This window comes from Aspergillus oryzae, chromosome 2 (assembly GCF_000184455.2).
Source record: "Aspergillus oryzae RIB40 DNA, chromosome 2".
NCBI lineage: Eukaryota > Fungi > Ascomycota > Eurotiomycetes > Eurotiales > Aspergillaceae > Aspergillus > Aspergillus oryzae.
This window is the reverse complement of record NC_036436.1, coordinates 6,143,800-6,159,297: the sequence shown is the minus strand read 5'-3', so window position 1 is coordinate 6,159,297 and position 15,498 is coordinate 6,143,800. Positions and strand designations below refer to the sequence as shown.

The following is a 15,498-nucleotide window of genomic DNA, read 5'->3' as shown; positions in this document are numbered from 1 at the left end:
AGATAGAGCCCTTCTCAAGAACAAACCGGGCTGGAATTCGGTGGAGACACCGTGTTAGAAGGATTCGTCTGCGAGCAGCCAGCGAGAAGTCCTCCCGCGGTATCGTCAACAGCCGCATTGTAGGCATCACCGCAGTTTGGATCACTGCCAGTGTTCCATGGTTAGTGCCCGGCACAAACTTAGCAAAAATGTCAACATGAGTTAAACTTGCCTTGCACCTCCGCTGGCATTTTCGAAATATGAGCAGATGTCATGAGAGAAGCAATCCTGTGTGTATACATTCCCTATCGCAGTGCCAGTGCAACCTGCGCCACAGCGGCCGTTGCAAGAATAGCTATGCCCTCGTTAGACACTTGCGCTTATTTTGAGGGCGCAGGAGATACGTACTCCCCATTGCCTGCGCTGTTGGCACCGTAATTGCTCCCTACTACTCCAACAAAAGAACAGGTTTGCCCGGCACTGTTGGTCCAGGTCGCCGTTGCTGATGCCCCGACTTTGAGGCAGGTAATAGATCGTTTGTTTAGGTTGCTAGAAGGGGCGGAGGGTACGGCCAAGCTGGCTAATGGTAATAAGAAGAGTATCGTATGAAGCAGATGCATCTTCAGGACTGAGGCGCTTCTCGATGTATGGAGCCGAATATCTGTGCAAGGTACCGTAGCGTGGCGTCAAACGCGTATTTAACTGTTCCGAAGAAAGTAGTACTGCTACGGGCTTCGGTCTCAACCATCATCTCTCTGTTCATTTGAAGCTACACTAGTTCCTGAGACAGGTCGGTGCAGCAGCCTAGCAGTATACTATGTGAGGAATAGCTGATAGGACGCAGAGATATTCTCGGAGCCCTCATTCTTCAGACTTTACCATTCCCAGGCTCTTGGCCGGTCGATATGCGGGGTCTGCAGAACTAGGGCATGGCATCATCTTTAGCGGAATGGCGATCCCTCGAACCCTAGCTAAGCTTACCTTATGGCTGTTCCGATATCTTCAGCAGATTTTCCGCCCACTGGTAATCCGTAGCTGTCTCCCTGTCGGCGCATTTGCCATTCTAGGCACGGGTAATTATCTACCTCGGCCTTTCCCTTCTCTCGACCAACCGCCCAGTGGCATGCCCCTCATAATTCCCGCTAATACATGCCCTGACAGGAAAAAGTTCGAAGAAGACTGGTTTTTGACTTGCGTCCATTTTCTCTGTTCCTGTACCCAAGGATCCAGAGGAATAGTTCCGCTCTCCGTCTTGTAAAGCGGCCGCAAATGGTGAAAGGTCCTAAGGCGGCGAACAAATAGTACTCCTAAGGTCACAAAGTGGTGTTTCGAATTGTCTTTATTCCTCCTGGCCTATATTCTCTTCGATGAAAATTTACAATTATGTTAGACTATCTCTCGTCATCCACTATGACAAAGGTATACAAAAGAACAGGGAGGAGAGGAAAGAGCGTGAGCAATTTTTGCGAGTTGAGCGACGATTTGTCTGCCGTAATGGCTACATGGAGTCACAGTGTGTGTAACAGTTATTAGATAGGCCGGCGATGCAAGCTAGAAAACGTAAACTCGATGCATCAGTAGGTACCGCACATTTCATCGGAATCCAAGCAGGCCGAGAAAGATGAGGGAGGTAGACGATGACAAACGGAGATAGACAGGGTTAGGGCACGACTGTGAAGCTATTTAACAGAAAAGATCATGCGCTTAATTATAATATTTGGGCTCTTCAGCCTTTCAACGCAGAGGACAGGTCTTATATCTCCTAGACAATGAGACTCTCCGCTCCGTGTGAACTTGTTTGAGGTACTATTGGCTGAAGTACGAGGTAAGATGTCTTGTGCAGCGGCTAAACAGAGACAGCTTGATGATTCTGTCCTCGTGGTGGATACTCGCGCATGAACTAAATTAATCAAAAATTACAAAGCTCTCCCATCCATATCAATAGATGAACCATACGATTCGAGAGGCCTCTTTAATCAAGACCATAAAATGAAGATAAGCCGTAGATCGAAGTTGTAATGAACACCCTTGGTCAGAAACATAACCAGACTGATATCGTTTATTCTGGTATGAATAGGAGGGAGACTGTCTTAGTAGTAAATAATGAAACGTTTATTGACTTGAACATGGCTCATCGTTCTCGAGATCAGCAGGAAGAGGGGATACGTTCTATGCCCAATTGTCACTAGTATATACACGTTTCACTCGTGTAGTTAGAGGGTTTTTGCAGAGAAATGTGAGCCTATTCAACAACTGTCCACCCCATATCGCTTCCTCCATGTCTCAATTCCAAACAGTTATGCGAAGTCCTTGTTTCTAGCAACATGAAACATTTGGTGCCCTTAGCGCTGGGGGATCAAACATCTATGCGATCTCCAAGTTCCAGGACTGTTGAAACAGGCGCACGGGCTGTGCTTCACATATCCATGCAGTTAACAGACCTTAACCACAGCCAACTTATCATATGAATATTTTGTGCTACATAGACGGCAGAGTACACATAATAAACGCTCAATTGATCAAACACAACGACGGACAAAGAATTGCAGCATATCTTTTCTTTTCATTCCCTTTAATCTCTGCGCCGGGCCCTTTGGCTGCAACGCTATCAGTGCCTGCGGGATATTGTGTCAAAATATCGCTAGGTAGTGAGACTGCTCAGGTTAAGGATGATCAATCAGTAGATATACACGTATCGTCGTATTTTTGGGACACGTTAGTCTTCGGGTATTATGATCGGCACAAGAAACGGGATAGCTTCCTGCAAGATCGGGCTCTTTAGGCATTTTCTAGAAGCATAAGTCGATCTCAAATTTGGGTTCGGCTGCCGGATGATCTTCGGACGCCTTCTTCCCTGGCATATTGTGGCTGAATTTTCGGCCCTGTGGTGGTGAAACAGGATCATCTCGGATAGATGAGAGATCGACACAGGGACTGGGATATACCACTCTATATCTCAGCAAAGATATCGGGAATTCGTATACTCAGCTTGATTCAGTATGAAACATTTCATCCCGGTGATCATTCACTCGTACCCTCAGATTACTGGAATATGCAATTGCCCATATATCGATTATGCCATTGCTCAAGGTATTTATACCTCCCGATAGCCACCCATCGTGGACATCATCAAGATCATTAGTCTCAGCGAACAAGTATCTCATAACTTTCCTCCTCAACCAATCTATCATTTTCCGAGGCTATAAACCAGACCTTATTCTCAAAATGAAGTTCTCTATCCCTTCTGCGTTGCTGGTCACCGCTACTCTTTCCTCCGTTGGCAATGCCGCTTTCCCAAACGTCCCGGAGACGTGCTTGGAGATTCCTCAAGTTCTCGGCCAAAAGCCCTTCAAATTGATGCAATACTTCCATACGCAAGTTTGTGAGAAGGCCAATTGTACTACCACGATCAACCAACACAATCAGTATCTCCACAACAAAGTCCTCCCGCAACTCATCCAGGACGTAAACACCAAGCTGGGTGTATCTGCCAGCGAGCAGGCGCTGTACAATCAGACAAGCACCCAGATCATTGCAGCAGTGCAGAAAGGTTGCGCAGCTGAAGGAAACAAACCTCTGTGCAACAATCCGGAAGGGCTATTCAACTATGGTGTTTGTGCTTTCAAAGCCTCCCAGCCGATTCTGGAGAAGCAGGTCAAGCAGCTGTCCAGCTCGGTTCAGCTTACCGAGGAGAAGTGCCAGAAGATTAAGCAGCTTGACTCCGATGAGGCTGCGTGGTCCAAGTCTCTTCCTGGATATATTGACCGATTTGCCGCGTTGTGTGAGAAGGACAACTAAAGGTCGGTATATAACTCAAACAAAAAGTTTCTGTCACAACAGTTACTAATTCGGTGTACAGGCTATCTTGTTACTGACCCTCCAGTATGAAGGCAGCGTTTGAAGCCGCGAGGAGACGGCTTTATACGTCTGAAATCTACGTGATTGTTCCTGTGAGGTGTTAAGCAGCTCTTTGAATCATCATTTATATGTACCGTGTCACTCCTTAAGATTATCATTAGGTCAATTGTTAGCAATGAAAGAAACTCAAGATAGTGTCAATAGTCTATTTATAGGCTTGAATGTCTCGTGTCGTTAAGTTGTATTCTCCCGCTCCTACTATTGTGTGGCGCCGTAGCACCCTATTTCATATTATCTGCGATACATGAAAGATCTATTTAGTAGTTCTTGAGATGATATGGATACTTGCCAAACAGGAAATAATTGGAACTTGGAAAATTAAAATCTAATTCCACGAGGGGATTAAGGAGAGCATGTTTAGTTTTAGGATTTTATAGAATGGGATGGCTACAGCGAAGACAAGATAAACATAAACTAAGCAGTACAAGTGAGCACTAATAGTCGAGCAACAACAATTTTGCCAGTCATCTCCCACAGTTGCATTCCTGTCCCATCACTTACTACAGTCCACGTAATCAATGGTGCGAATACATTTCCGAGAGGGAAAGTGACCATTATAAGGATCACAGCGCATGATCTTTCCTTTATACTCCATATCTAACTCAATCAGCAATCTTTACTTTGCTCAAAGGTCTAGATGATTAAAGATTGAACTGATCAGCATACCATATCGGTTTTTCATTGCATTTACACATTTTAGCTCCACCCCTGTTGGAGCACAGCTATATTGGCTGGAGGTAGAGCCCCTAAATTCAACTCCATCTTCCTTACCATCCTTTATCCTGCAGGAAAGTACGACAGTCACCAGCAAATTACACTTGCCAGTCACTTGATGAGCAGTAGCACTGAGGGTTCTAGACATGGCTATGGCTCATAATGCGTAGAGTCTCATGATATGCGACTACGTCCGTGACGTAACCTACACCCGAGTTGAGTTTCAAAAACGAAAGTCATGTCATGGATGGCTGACTTTACCATCCCCAAAGCCACTGCGTTCAGGAGCACACTAGCCTTTGAAGCGATAGAAAATCAATATACCTACCTTGAATGTGGGAGCCAACGATGTGCGGGGCTAAGTTCCATGCTACCCTTTTACGAAAACCATGAATCGCTGATAACTTACTATTGCACAAGTCACAAGACCTTTGTAGACACAGTATGCGTTTAATATACAGGAGGGTAAAACTACAGCATTCTGTACCTTTCACTATTCCGAGTCATCTGATCGAAGAGTCCGTCCGTTGATAGCCAAAAGCTCGACATTACTATCATTGTCGTAAGTGTCTGCACAAATCTGGATTCAAAAGAGGACGACTTACAAGACTAGAGTTGAATTACCGGGAATAAATGGAGGCGCACCCCTTCATCCTTTGTGAGCACGCGTAGGAACAAAGTATGTACGATTGACTTACCTTGCACCATATCCGTAATGACTACACTCGCGCCAAGTAAAATTGGTTAGTAGAAGCTCAAAGGGATAGTCGCGCACAGGGAGATGCTCACGGCCCAAAGGTAAGAAGAGCCTTTTCACCCAGGCTCATGCCAAGAATTCCGACTTCCCATCCTGAGATATAGTTAGTGGAATTGTACGTCGAATTGTCGCGGAGTCATATAGATGACTATGTATACCTTTGATCACCGTACCCATGCCAATCTGGAACGTGAAGGGGATTCCTCGCTTGATACTACTATCAAACCTAAACAAAGAGGGCTTGATTAGAAAAGCATACGAGAATTGTCTTATGAGCCCTACCGACGCCCCCGATTCCACGATCGGGTCGGATCATAAAGATAGCCGTGGTAGTGGACTGTGACCATATCGCCGGCTTTGGGATAATCCACCCCATTACCGGGACGAATAATATCTTTAATAAAGTCGATTATCCCCATTTTTTTTACTTTCGCAAGCAAGTTGAACAACGAGGTGTACGACAAGAATCAAACCCACGAGTTGTCCCAGCAAACATCTTCGTCGGAAGGCCGGGCAAACATCCCCGACGATCACGTGGATGCCACATATCTCCCGACGCGTCTTGAAGGGCCTCCTTTCGGTCAGAACTGTGTCGCAACAACCTGGTCTTTTTGTGCCGTTGAAATTGGGTTGTAAATTCGAGGCCTCTGTTCGTCTATGGTGTTTTCATTATGCGGTGAAAGTTATATTCAACCCTTTCCCCCTGAGCGGCCGCATATACCGCTATGTGGAGGGGGGCAACGCGCCGCAATTATGTCGAGGATTCTATAGACAGTAGGAACCTTGCCAGGACGGTCGGTGATTAATTAGGCAGCTGACATGTTTCTTGGTCTCTACTTTTCTTGTGTCTGAGGGTCGATCGCCCAATTTTCCTATCAGTGAGGAAGGGTGATAGTGCAAGCTACTATTACGGGACATTGGGAAGATGGTAGACGATCATAGTCAGCAAAACAGGTTATGGTGCTTTGGATGCCGATCTCCAGGTAGTTGGGGAACTCTTTGGATCCCAAGCTTGTTCACTGTGCATATCTTTGGAAGGATATTCCCTCTAGGAGGAACCCAAAAACCCGCTAAATTCTCTGAGTGGGCCTGGGATAAGCGGATCTTTCCCTCAAGTGGAAGCCTCGCGAACTGCAAGTGGGGCCATGGGACTTGAGGTAACGGAAACAACACAGCAGAAGCTTGGAATCAAGGAGTCAGCGGTCACCTTTGGTTCAACCTAGTTAGTATCTCAAGCATCAGAGGTTAGGGTTGCACCAGTATCACTTTGGCCTGCTCACCGCCCGCCGTGATGATACCCTATCTGCTGATGTCATAATGAACCCCTTACCTTCCTAACCAAACATATATATATCTAGACCTGTCCATCGCTTGATGTATCCTCGTTTGTGTTGACTTCGGTAAGTCATGAAGTCGTATTTATACCACGCCGTCCTCCTCCTGACAGCCCCGTTGGTTACCGCAAAGAAGAACAACCTTCAATGGGCAATATGTGATTCTGACCCTCAAACTGTTCTTCAAAAGCTGGGGCTGGGGACACCAGAACCCTACAAGGAGAATCCGATTACCTACTACGACACAAGCCCTCCGGTATACATCTCCGATGGCCTCATGTTCCGCACCAAGACATCGAAAGGCGAAGATATTTCCACGGTGAAAGTACGACTGCAGCAGGAAAGCTCCGATGTCCCCGACTCCGCCGAATGTGTTTGGGATCGTTACGGTGAAAGTCCCACGTACACCTGCGAGAAGCGATGTCCCCTGCGAGAATCTACCATCTGGTGCGACCAACAAATCGAGCTCGCCGAGCACTACGAAAAGGTCAACTGGGAGGAGCTTACGAATTATGGTCCGTATCCGAATGCCAAGTGGAAGATACGGATCGAAGGTTATAAAGCCAAGTTCGACAACGTCGCGGCTGGCTCGCTGCACCTGATGGAAATCGAAGCCAAAGTACCGAAAGAGAAGGCAGATAAGGCATATGAGGAAGTGACTCAACACTTGGAAAGCCTTGGGATTGTATTGTGTGACCCTCAAGAAGGGAAGACTGCCAGGCTCTTTCGCGCCATGGGTTATACCAAGGATGAGCGAGACGATCTTTAGAGATGGGTAGCCGGTTTCGTACTTTAGCTCTGCTATGAGAGTTCCCTTGTCCCCTGGTGGTATAGCATATATCATAGCGCCAAAGTCCTCGTGTATGATCACGTTATATCCAAATTGCGCTTACTTGTCTCAATTATAACCCCTTCATCGGTGTTACCATGAACATAGGTCTACACTCACTTTGCTTCCAATGACTGTTGAAGCATCACTTCCAGCCGTGGTGGTCGGTGCAGAGTGGTCATCCGGATTTATGCATCGCCTGATAGTTGGGGCTAATTTTTTAGTTTTCGCTACTAAGCTTCACTGAGCTCTGAACCTGAATTGATCAGTATCCTCACCCCAGTAGTTCCAATCGGACCCAAATTTGCTGAAGTTATTGGATGACCTCCGGTATGTAGACTACTTCAACCATCCTCCAGTTGTCTCACTCCAACATCTTCTCCCACAAGTCCGTTCCTGTACTTATAGCTCGACAGTCGAGTTTGTCGTATCGTCAGAACCGTAAGTTTCTCGAGGCCAACAATGGTACCGACAGCACTGGTTGGGTTGCCAAGGTGTTATCTCAGTGGGCACTCCGTTCTCTTAGCCTCGGTTGGTGTCCACCTATAGTTCACAACCCTGTATGTAGCTTGAGCCCTGTGCGCCCCATCGCACTATGTGCTGGTGGGACCCTGTACGTATTAGCACAATAGTGACAAAATACACAGGTTAACGGTCAAGGGTAGTAAAGAAAGTGGCATGACTGTGGCTTCATACAAGATACACAGGGTCATCTCAACTATCCCAAATGCGCCTTCATGGTATCATTCCGCTCTTCCATGCGATCTCATTTTTGCCACATACGGTGTTACTTCACTATGACGAGCCTCTGAGTTGCTTTGGGCGTTTTTCCGACATCGAGAAACGTCGGGCGGTGGTATCTTCGTTATGGCTGCACATGTGTTCAACGCAATATAGGTTTGCCCCAGAGTGGTTCTGTCGAATCGCACTGCAATGGTTAGTGGCGAGAATCAGGAATATGTCTCAGTATTCGAGTAGGTAGAAGTGGGAAACCTGCTCTGCAGGTTGTTAATGGGCTCTGTGTGGACTACTTACTTAATCTCCATTGTGGACGTTTGTACTCCACTAAAAAGCTAGCATTGCGCGACTTCTTCATCCTTGCATGGATGACATGTCTAATATATGAGCGGAGTGACCCCACATGGATACTTTATATTCATGTGTTGCTTTCTTTTCCTTTCCTTTCTTTTCTGATTTAAATCAGCAGAATACCATGGGAGATGAGCGGTGATGTTTTCTTAGTTGGGAGCAAGAAGATGAGGTACGAAAAAAATAAATGAATAAAGGCGTGAGCACAGGCGAAGGATTGCATTGGTACTAGCTCTTTCTGGTAAACATATATTGCCTTGTTATATTAACCGGAGTAGCAATAATGTATTACCTTTTGGTCCAGATCTATCGGGGTTCTATCACTGAGCACCAAAGGCCCACCGAGTGACAGATTTTCCCCTCGGTTCGCAGGAGATCAGGCGATCTGTTCTTCGAAGGATGTCTCTTGGCAATATATTTGGCTCCTATGTAGCTCATTGCACTATTGCCAAGACAGAGCTCGATGCTTGGCAGTAAGCAGGCTGCAATATCTCGGCGCCTTGACCGGGTGATTCGGAGGAAAAGTGGCACGAAACTGCAGGACTGTGGAGACTAATAAGTCTAGTTTGCAGCTGTTATGGGGTGGATTCCCTTATGGCTAGGGTTTTTCTTGTTGATACGAATAGTAGTTCGGAGTTGGGACCGTTAGCCAAGCCTCTTATTCAGGAAAGTCAATATCGTGAGCTTTCAAGACAGGAAGGATGCTATCCAGTCCGCGCTTGTCATATCCACTCACGATGAGGTTGGTTAAGCCATTATAAATATGGACAGCTTGCTGCTACTCCTGCTGTCTTCAGGTGAACAAACCGACTCGCGCACGACAACTCTACGATCCAACTCGACTGAACTTCACCATGTACCGTTTCTTGGTCAGTCTCCTCGGCCTGGTGGCGGGAACCACCTATGCGGCTCCAGTTCCGGAGGTCTCCAGCATGAACGCTGTCCGTAACGGCCCTCCACCTGGCTGTCTCACTGTTGGCCCTGCTGGACAACATCATACCGTGGGAGCTGCGCTGAGCGCACTCGGATCTTCGCCCTCACCCGCGTGTATCTACATCGCCCAGGGAACGTACAAAGAGAAAGTTGTCATTAACTACAAGGGCGCGTTGACTTTGTATGGTGAGACCTCAGACACCTCATCGTACAAGGGAAATGCTGTCACCATCACCCACACTATCTCCGATGATGCTGGCACCCTGGATGACAGCGCTACATTGCAGGTGAAATCGAATGACTTCAAAATGTACAATATTAATGTGGTGAACGGGTATGGACCAGGCAAACAGGCGCTTGCGTAAGTGCATCATCTGTACGCTGCTCCAGCCGAAAAATACCTAACCAGAGCAACGCGTGATAGATTATCTGCAGATGCCAACCACCTGGGCTTTTATGGCTGTCAATTCCGCGGTTACCAAGACACCGTCTTTACTAAGACGGGAACCCAATTCTTCTCCAAATGCTTGATCCAGGGTAAGTCGAATTACCTCTCAGTGTGATGCCTTTCTAACCACAGGTACAGGGTCGGTGGATTACATCTTCGGGGGTGGTTCTGCTTGGTTCCATCAATGTGATATCCGCTCCACGGCGCCTGGTTATATCACTGCCAGCGGACGTGAAAAGGCCGACAATTCCTGGCTCGCCTTTGATCACTGCACCATTTCGGGAGCGAGCGGCGTGAACCTGAAGGAGAAGGTTTTCCTTGGAAGGCCTTGGCGGCCTCTTGCACGGGTTATCTATCAAAATTCGGATCTGAGTGACGTCGTCTCGCCGAAGGGATGGAGTCCCATGGCCAAGGGCGCGACTCCACTGTTTTACGAATTCAAAAACAGCGGAGCGGGTTCGAACACATCGAAGCGAGAGTTTTTGTCGCCCATCGCTGCTGCCGTCACGCGAGAGAGTGTTTTGGGCAATGACGCCGCCCAGTGGGTGGATGCGCGATACTAGAAGGCCGCACTGTAAGAGACGCAGTTCACAGAAAAAACCAAGGGGAGTATATTACCAAGCTCACCTTTCGGGCTCCACAGCTCCTGGCCGGTGTTGAAACTTCCATGCCGTGCCTTGTGTTGTTATGACATGACGAGGCATTGAAGGAACATTCTTTTGGATCGACGGCGGAGAATTATTTGCTCCGAGTCCCGCACGCTATTATTAGATTGAAATTAAACAAATCCACTTCTCACCTTCCACGGCTTCCATGCCTTGCTTCAACAGAGAATACTCGTAATGGAGCCCTATGACTGTGTGTCGGCTATAGCTGCCCTCGTCTAATTTAGGACATCTTAAGAAACTTCTTCAAGCACCAGAAGGAACAAAGCTTGTACGTTCGCAGTCACTATTCAATGACGCTATGTCATTTTGCACGACCTGGAGAACGTGAGGAGGAAGATAGATCCCAGAACCACCCATATCGAGTCGATGGGGACCTCAGGCACTTCGATGGCCTCTGCGACCTATCGAGACGGAGGGCTATTGGCCATGCTGAGAAATGCCTGTACTTGCTTGGTGTCCAGGTTCGCGAAGCCCAGGTAAAGACTACCAGTTTTTTCACTTTATTGTGGTTTGCCATCCCACACCTTCGTACTCCATGTATATTTCGCGAAAAATAAACCATCCCTCTCTAAACAGAACGAGTCAGAACCTGACTTAGAAGATCTACAGTTGCTAGCCTCATAGGGGCCATTCACCACATGGCGAACCGGCCGTAAAAGCGAGAATGGCAACTAAACCCCGGGATATGGGTTTAGACGGAGTACTCCGTAGTTAGGGGGAACTGCAAAAATTTTTTTCAGGTGGAGACATCAAGCCTTCCTATCCAATTAATCCTCCGTAAGACCGATGAAGGAGCGCTAATTAAGGAAAGGGTCGTGCGACAGAGATCCACTTCTACGATTCAGTCCGGCATTTATGAAACGAACTCAGAAGATCGGGGCTGGCTGAGCCCAACCCCTCTTTTGTTCTGGATTATGGCTTTCTGGCCTGGTATAAGACGAAATTGCCTTCCATGGTCTTCCTCAAGAGGAAATTTCTACGCCTAGGATGCTTATACTTTCTCCGAAAGTACGTATGGTTTGATAGCGTTGGATTCTGATAAAGCTAGCATGATATGCGCGGCTCTCTCATCATCAGACTGTGCGAAGGAGTCTAGAGCTATTCTGTAGATAGTCTTCCATCTGCTGGGAAGTCATGCTACCAAAGAACCCAACAAGGCAAAACGGTGGGCCGCGAGTTCACCATGCTGCATGTAAGCGAAATGAACCATGGCCTGGGTGCCCGATATAGTTAGAAGAGATGGCTTTGAGCCCCTAATGACTCGCATAGGTCGAGGGAACCACGGAAACTTGAAAGGCCTCGTGGTTGATCTCCACTCCGGCCAGATAAGCGAGATCCAGTCTCTTAACCTGCCGGCAAGTACTAGGAGATCGCCATCCGAGCTTTTTAGAAGAACTCTAGGATCCTATCTTGTTTTTACTTTCTTCTTTCTAACGTCATTCTTTCTGTCACACGCTCGTTGCCTCTCTCTTGTTCTTCTGCTATAGTTTATATCTCAGAAAGCATGCATGGCCGCGTCAAATCATGAGTGAACTCCCGGTCTTGTAGTGCATTCACAGGTATTTGATCATCCCTAGTGAAAGAAACAGAATTTCGTGCCAATGAGGGAACGGTTCAGTGAACAATGAGTCTCTAACCAGACGCAGCTCAAGTGCCCACTCTCATTGAACGTCGAACCTAGCCCTTAATAGGGCAGCATACCCGCCTCGAAATGGATACCTCGATGCCCCTAGTTGGGCGAAGCCGGGCGATTTGGACTGTCTGTGTGGTAATGATGTGCCTATCGATCCTGGCTGTCTTACTGCGCGTCTTTGTTCGATCATATATAGTGCGAGCCTTCGGATGGGATGATACATTGATGGTAGCAGCGGTGGTCGGTCTACTATGGAGCACATACGATAACGAGGAATTATACTGACTGTGAGCAGGCACTATTCACGTTTCTGAATATCTGCTGCATTATTGGAACCGAGAGTGGTGTTGGCCATAAAATCCAGGACTTTACAAGCCTGCATATACTCGAAAAAGCAATGCTGGTATGAAACAGGCAGACCCATCCCTCCTGTGAGAGGCTCTATAGAAAGCATGGCTAAGAACTACGTTAGTGGTGGTGGTTAGGTCAAATGCTCTATATTTGGTCATCGGCAGTCGCTAAGGTTTCAATCGCTCTGGCCCTTATTCGTTTGACAGTACGGAGGATGCACCTGGTTATCCTCTGGACAGTGATTGCTGTCGTCATTGCGATCGGCCTTATGTTCTGGCTCGTCCTGCTCTTCGACTGCAACCCAGTCTCCTACTTTTGGTTACGCATTAATCCAATGAATACGGGGACATGCTTATCGACCGATATCCTCCTCGCCATCGCATACCTGTATAGCGCACTTACCATATTCTGCGATTTTACCTTGGGAATCTTCCCCGTCTTTTTGATTTGGAACCTGCAGATGAACGGCAGGACAAAGGCTGCTTTGGGTGGGATTTTAAGCATGGGCGCCATGTTCGTCTCATCTGCCGCATATACATTGCTACCGTGTAGTACTTGTTTGCTGACATTATTCTAGTGCCAGCGTCGCTGTTGTGATTCGACTCCCATTCTTGCAAAATTATAAAGACACTGACTTTCTTTGTGAGTCGAAGCGAACTCTCCGGGATCCATTTAATTCTCCCCATCGGGGGTGCTCCCTCTGTCTTTAGGGACGAAAGCTGACAATTCGGTTAGATTCAACATACCAAATTGCGATTTGGTCGGTGATGGAGACTGGTCTTGCTATCGTCGCGGGAAGTCTCATTACGCTACGTCCTTTATTCCGTTGGTTCCTGGATGGAACCGTTTCTTATCCGCAAAACGAACATAGGGGGAAATATCCCCTGTCGAGCCTTACCGGAAATACCTCCAAGACTGCAGGCTCTCGCGATCCTAGATATTGGCGCCCAGATATTACTTCTGATGAGTCGCCTACTTTTGTTGTGACTTCGGTATCATCGCCGCACCGTCTTCACGCCAATGATAACAGCAGTCAAGAGGTCCTGTACCCTGTGTCCGACCCCTGGCTGCCTCCGAACAGTGTCAATGTGCACAAAACCTTCCGGGTTGGAGAAGAGGAAGCCTAAATATAATCTCCTCCCCTATTTATTTTCAGTATATGTTCAATTACCGCCTGATGTAGATCCTAACGCGAAATAGCATTCTACACCTGGAGTATATAATCATGTCTAATGAACTAATCGATGTGAATAACAATATTTCCTTTCTCTTGGTAACCTGCCTTGTCATATCTCAGGCCAATGAGTCTACAACAAATGCTGAGCTATCTCCGGGTTTGTTATGACTCTCTATCTTAGATCGTGAACTGATAAGCGTAAGTCTGTCAGCGATGCTTGCGGCGTGTATAAAGCTTCAAACTATAGGATGAGCTTTTTTTCTACGCCAAGGAAAGGTGAGACGAGAAGAGCTCCGTTTTCAACTATCGACTGTATCTGTGTTGACCAGGCACTATCGGACCTCTAACTAACTCATCGGGAAATGTCAACATTTCAGGCTCTGTTTCAGGATGTCGTCGGTCAGACCCCCAGCATCGCCGAACCCATTTGTAATCTGATAATTCAGCCAGCCTTACTTTCCTATAACTCTTTCAATGGCACCTTGCATTCCAAATCCTATTGCCGTTGAGGTGAACTATATATTTGCGAATCTTGCAGGCATTCTTGTTTCCTCGACACTGCAGAAGTCAGTAAGTCAAAAATATGCCATGACAGCGCTTCTCTTACGGGCCATGCAGGGTCACATCCCCATTAAAAATCAGCTTTATTTTGTTTTGACTTCCCCTGACTGGCCGGCTGGCTTTTACCCCGAACAACGCATATCCCGTACGTCGAGGTTTTGTGATCTGGCACCGAGCATTCCTTTATAAAGTCAGTCACGCGGCTTCTATCTGTCGTGAGAATCGATTGACTGACACCATCATATACTTCAATTTCTTCCTTCACTACATCGGCGAGGGGTGGTAAAGCGGGCTGAGTGCCGCCATTCGTTTGGGGTACTCCGGCATGACTGACAGAGAGAATACTAAAGATCAAGACAGAGAAAGTGGTTATCTTCATGTTGAGACGGCTTGACTACGACAGCTTGTTTACAATGTCGGCAATGAGAACCTTATGTATGTCAATTTGACGGGAAGAAACTGTGTCCCCTTTCCCCAATCTTTATAGTTTCTTTGACTGTGCCCGCCGGTATAAACTTTGAGCCCTTTTTATTTGCTCCCTTTCTTACCGTGATTCGCGAACCGATCCAGGCACGGGAGGACTATTGCATTACCTTCTTGTCGAGCTGATCAGCAATAGCTAGGTTAGAGGCTGAGTATCCACACTCTAGGTTCGAGCATCGAGCTCTTGAATCCACTTCCTGGGCAAAGATCATTCCAGACCTCCACCAGCTGCATAAGGTTTGACAATGATTGTCGAGACTAACGCCCATGAGGCCATAGCGCAACTGTCTTTGATTAAGACCCACTCTCAAGGGTCACCGGTGCGATGATCATATCGCTACATCTATAGAGTGGGAATGCGACACCGTATCCGTGCCTGCTATGAATCGTACAATTGGCTGTGCATGGCTGCGTGGTTTAGTTTCAAGATGCATCGATTCTACTACTATGAATCACTAAATTGCGAGGGCTAACTGATGGAATTTTGATTCTCTTAGAATATAAGGTTCCTTGTGGAACACCATTGCCTACTTAGTTAAGACAATTTATGTACGCTTAGCGATGAAAAATGTGAAGGCTTGTCTAACTTTCTATTCATTAAATCCTATTCTGATAGAATCCGGT

The 15,498-nt window shown here is 47.0% G+C and overlaps 5 protein-coding genes across 5 annotated transcripts; 4 read left to right on the top strand and 1 right to left on the bottom strand.

Annotated features, from left to right (window-relative positions):
• Nucleotides 1-14: 14 nt before the first annotated feature.
• On the bottom strand, nt 15-599 carry AO090003001518 (uncharacterized protein; the record flags this gene model as incomplete). The annotated part of the gene is made up of 2 exons (XM_023235356.1): nt 15-144; nt 388-599. 2 exons carry the CDS (start codon nt 597-599, stop codon nt 15-17), a joined length of 342 nt encoding a protein of 113 aa, XP_023090381.1.
• A 2,455-nt stretch (nt 600-3,054) lies between these two features.
• On the top strand, nt 3,055-3,777 carry AO090003001517 (uncharacterized protein; the record flags this gene model as incomplete). The annotated part of the gene is made up of 1 exon (XM_001820505.3): nt 3,055-3,777. The coding sequence occupies one exon, from the start codon at nt 3,055-3,057 to the stop codon at nt 3,775-3,777; it is 723 nt and encodes a 240-aa protein (XP_001820557.3).
• Nucleotides 3,778-6,775: 2,998 nt separating this feature from the next.
• Nucleotides 6,776-7,471, top strand: AO090003001515 (uncharacterized protein; the record flags this gene model as incomplete). The annotated part of the gene is made up of 1 exon (XM_001820504.1): nt 6,776-7,471. One exon carries the CDS (start codon nt 6,776-6,778, stop codon nt 7,469-7,471), a length of 696 nt encoding a protein of 231 aa, XP_001820556.1.
• Nucleotides 7,472-9,474: 2,003 nt separating this feature from the next.
• Nucleotides 9,475-10,564, top strand: AO090003001514 (uncharacterized protein; the record flags this gene model as incomplete). The annotated part of the gene is made up of 3 exons (XM_001820503.1): nt 9,475-9,914; nt 9,978-10,090; nt 10,140-10,564. 3 exons carry the CDS (start codon nt 9,475-9,477, stop codon nt 10,562-10,564), a joined length of 978 nt encoding a protein of 325 aa, XP_001820555.1.
• Nucleotides 10,565-12,380: 1,816 nt separating this feature from the next.
• On the top strand, nt 12,381-13,780 carry AO090003001512 (uncharacterized protein; the record flags this gene model as incomplete). The annotated part of the gene is made up of 4 exons (XM_023235354.1): nt 12,381-12,437; nt 12,538-12,705; nt 12,775-13,166; nt 13,525-13,780. The coding sequence occupies 4 exons, from the start codon at nt 12,381-12,383 to the stop codon at nt 13,778-13,780; spliced, it is 873 nt and encodes a 290-aa protein (XP_023090380.1).
• Between the last annotated feature and the right edge of the window lie 1,718 nt (nt 13,781-15,498).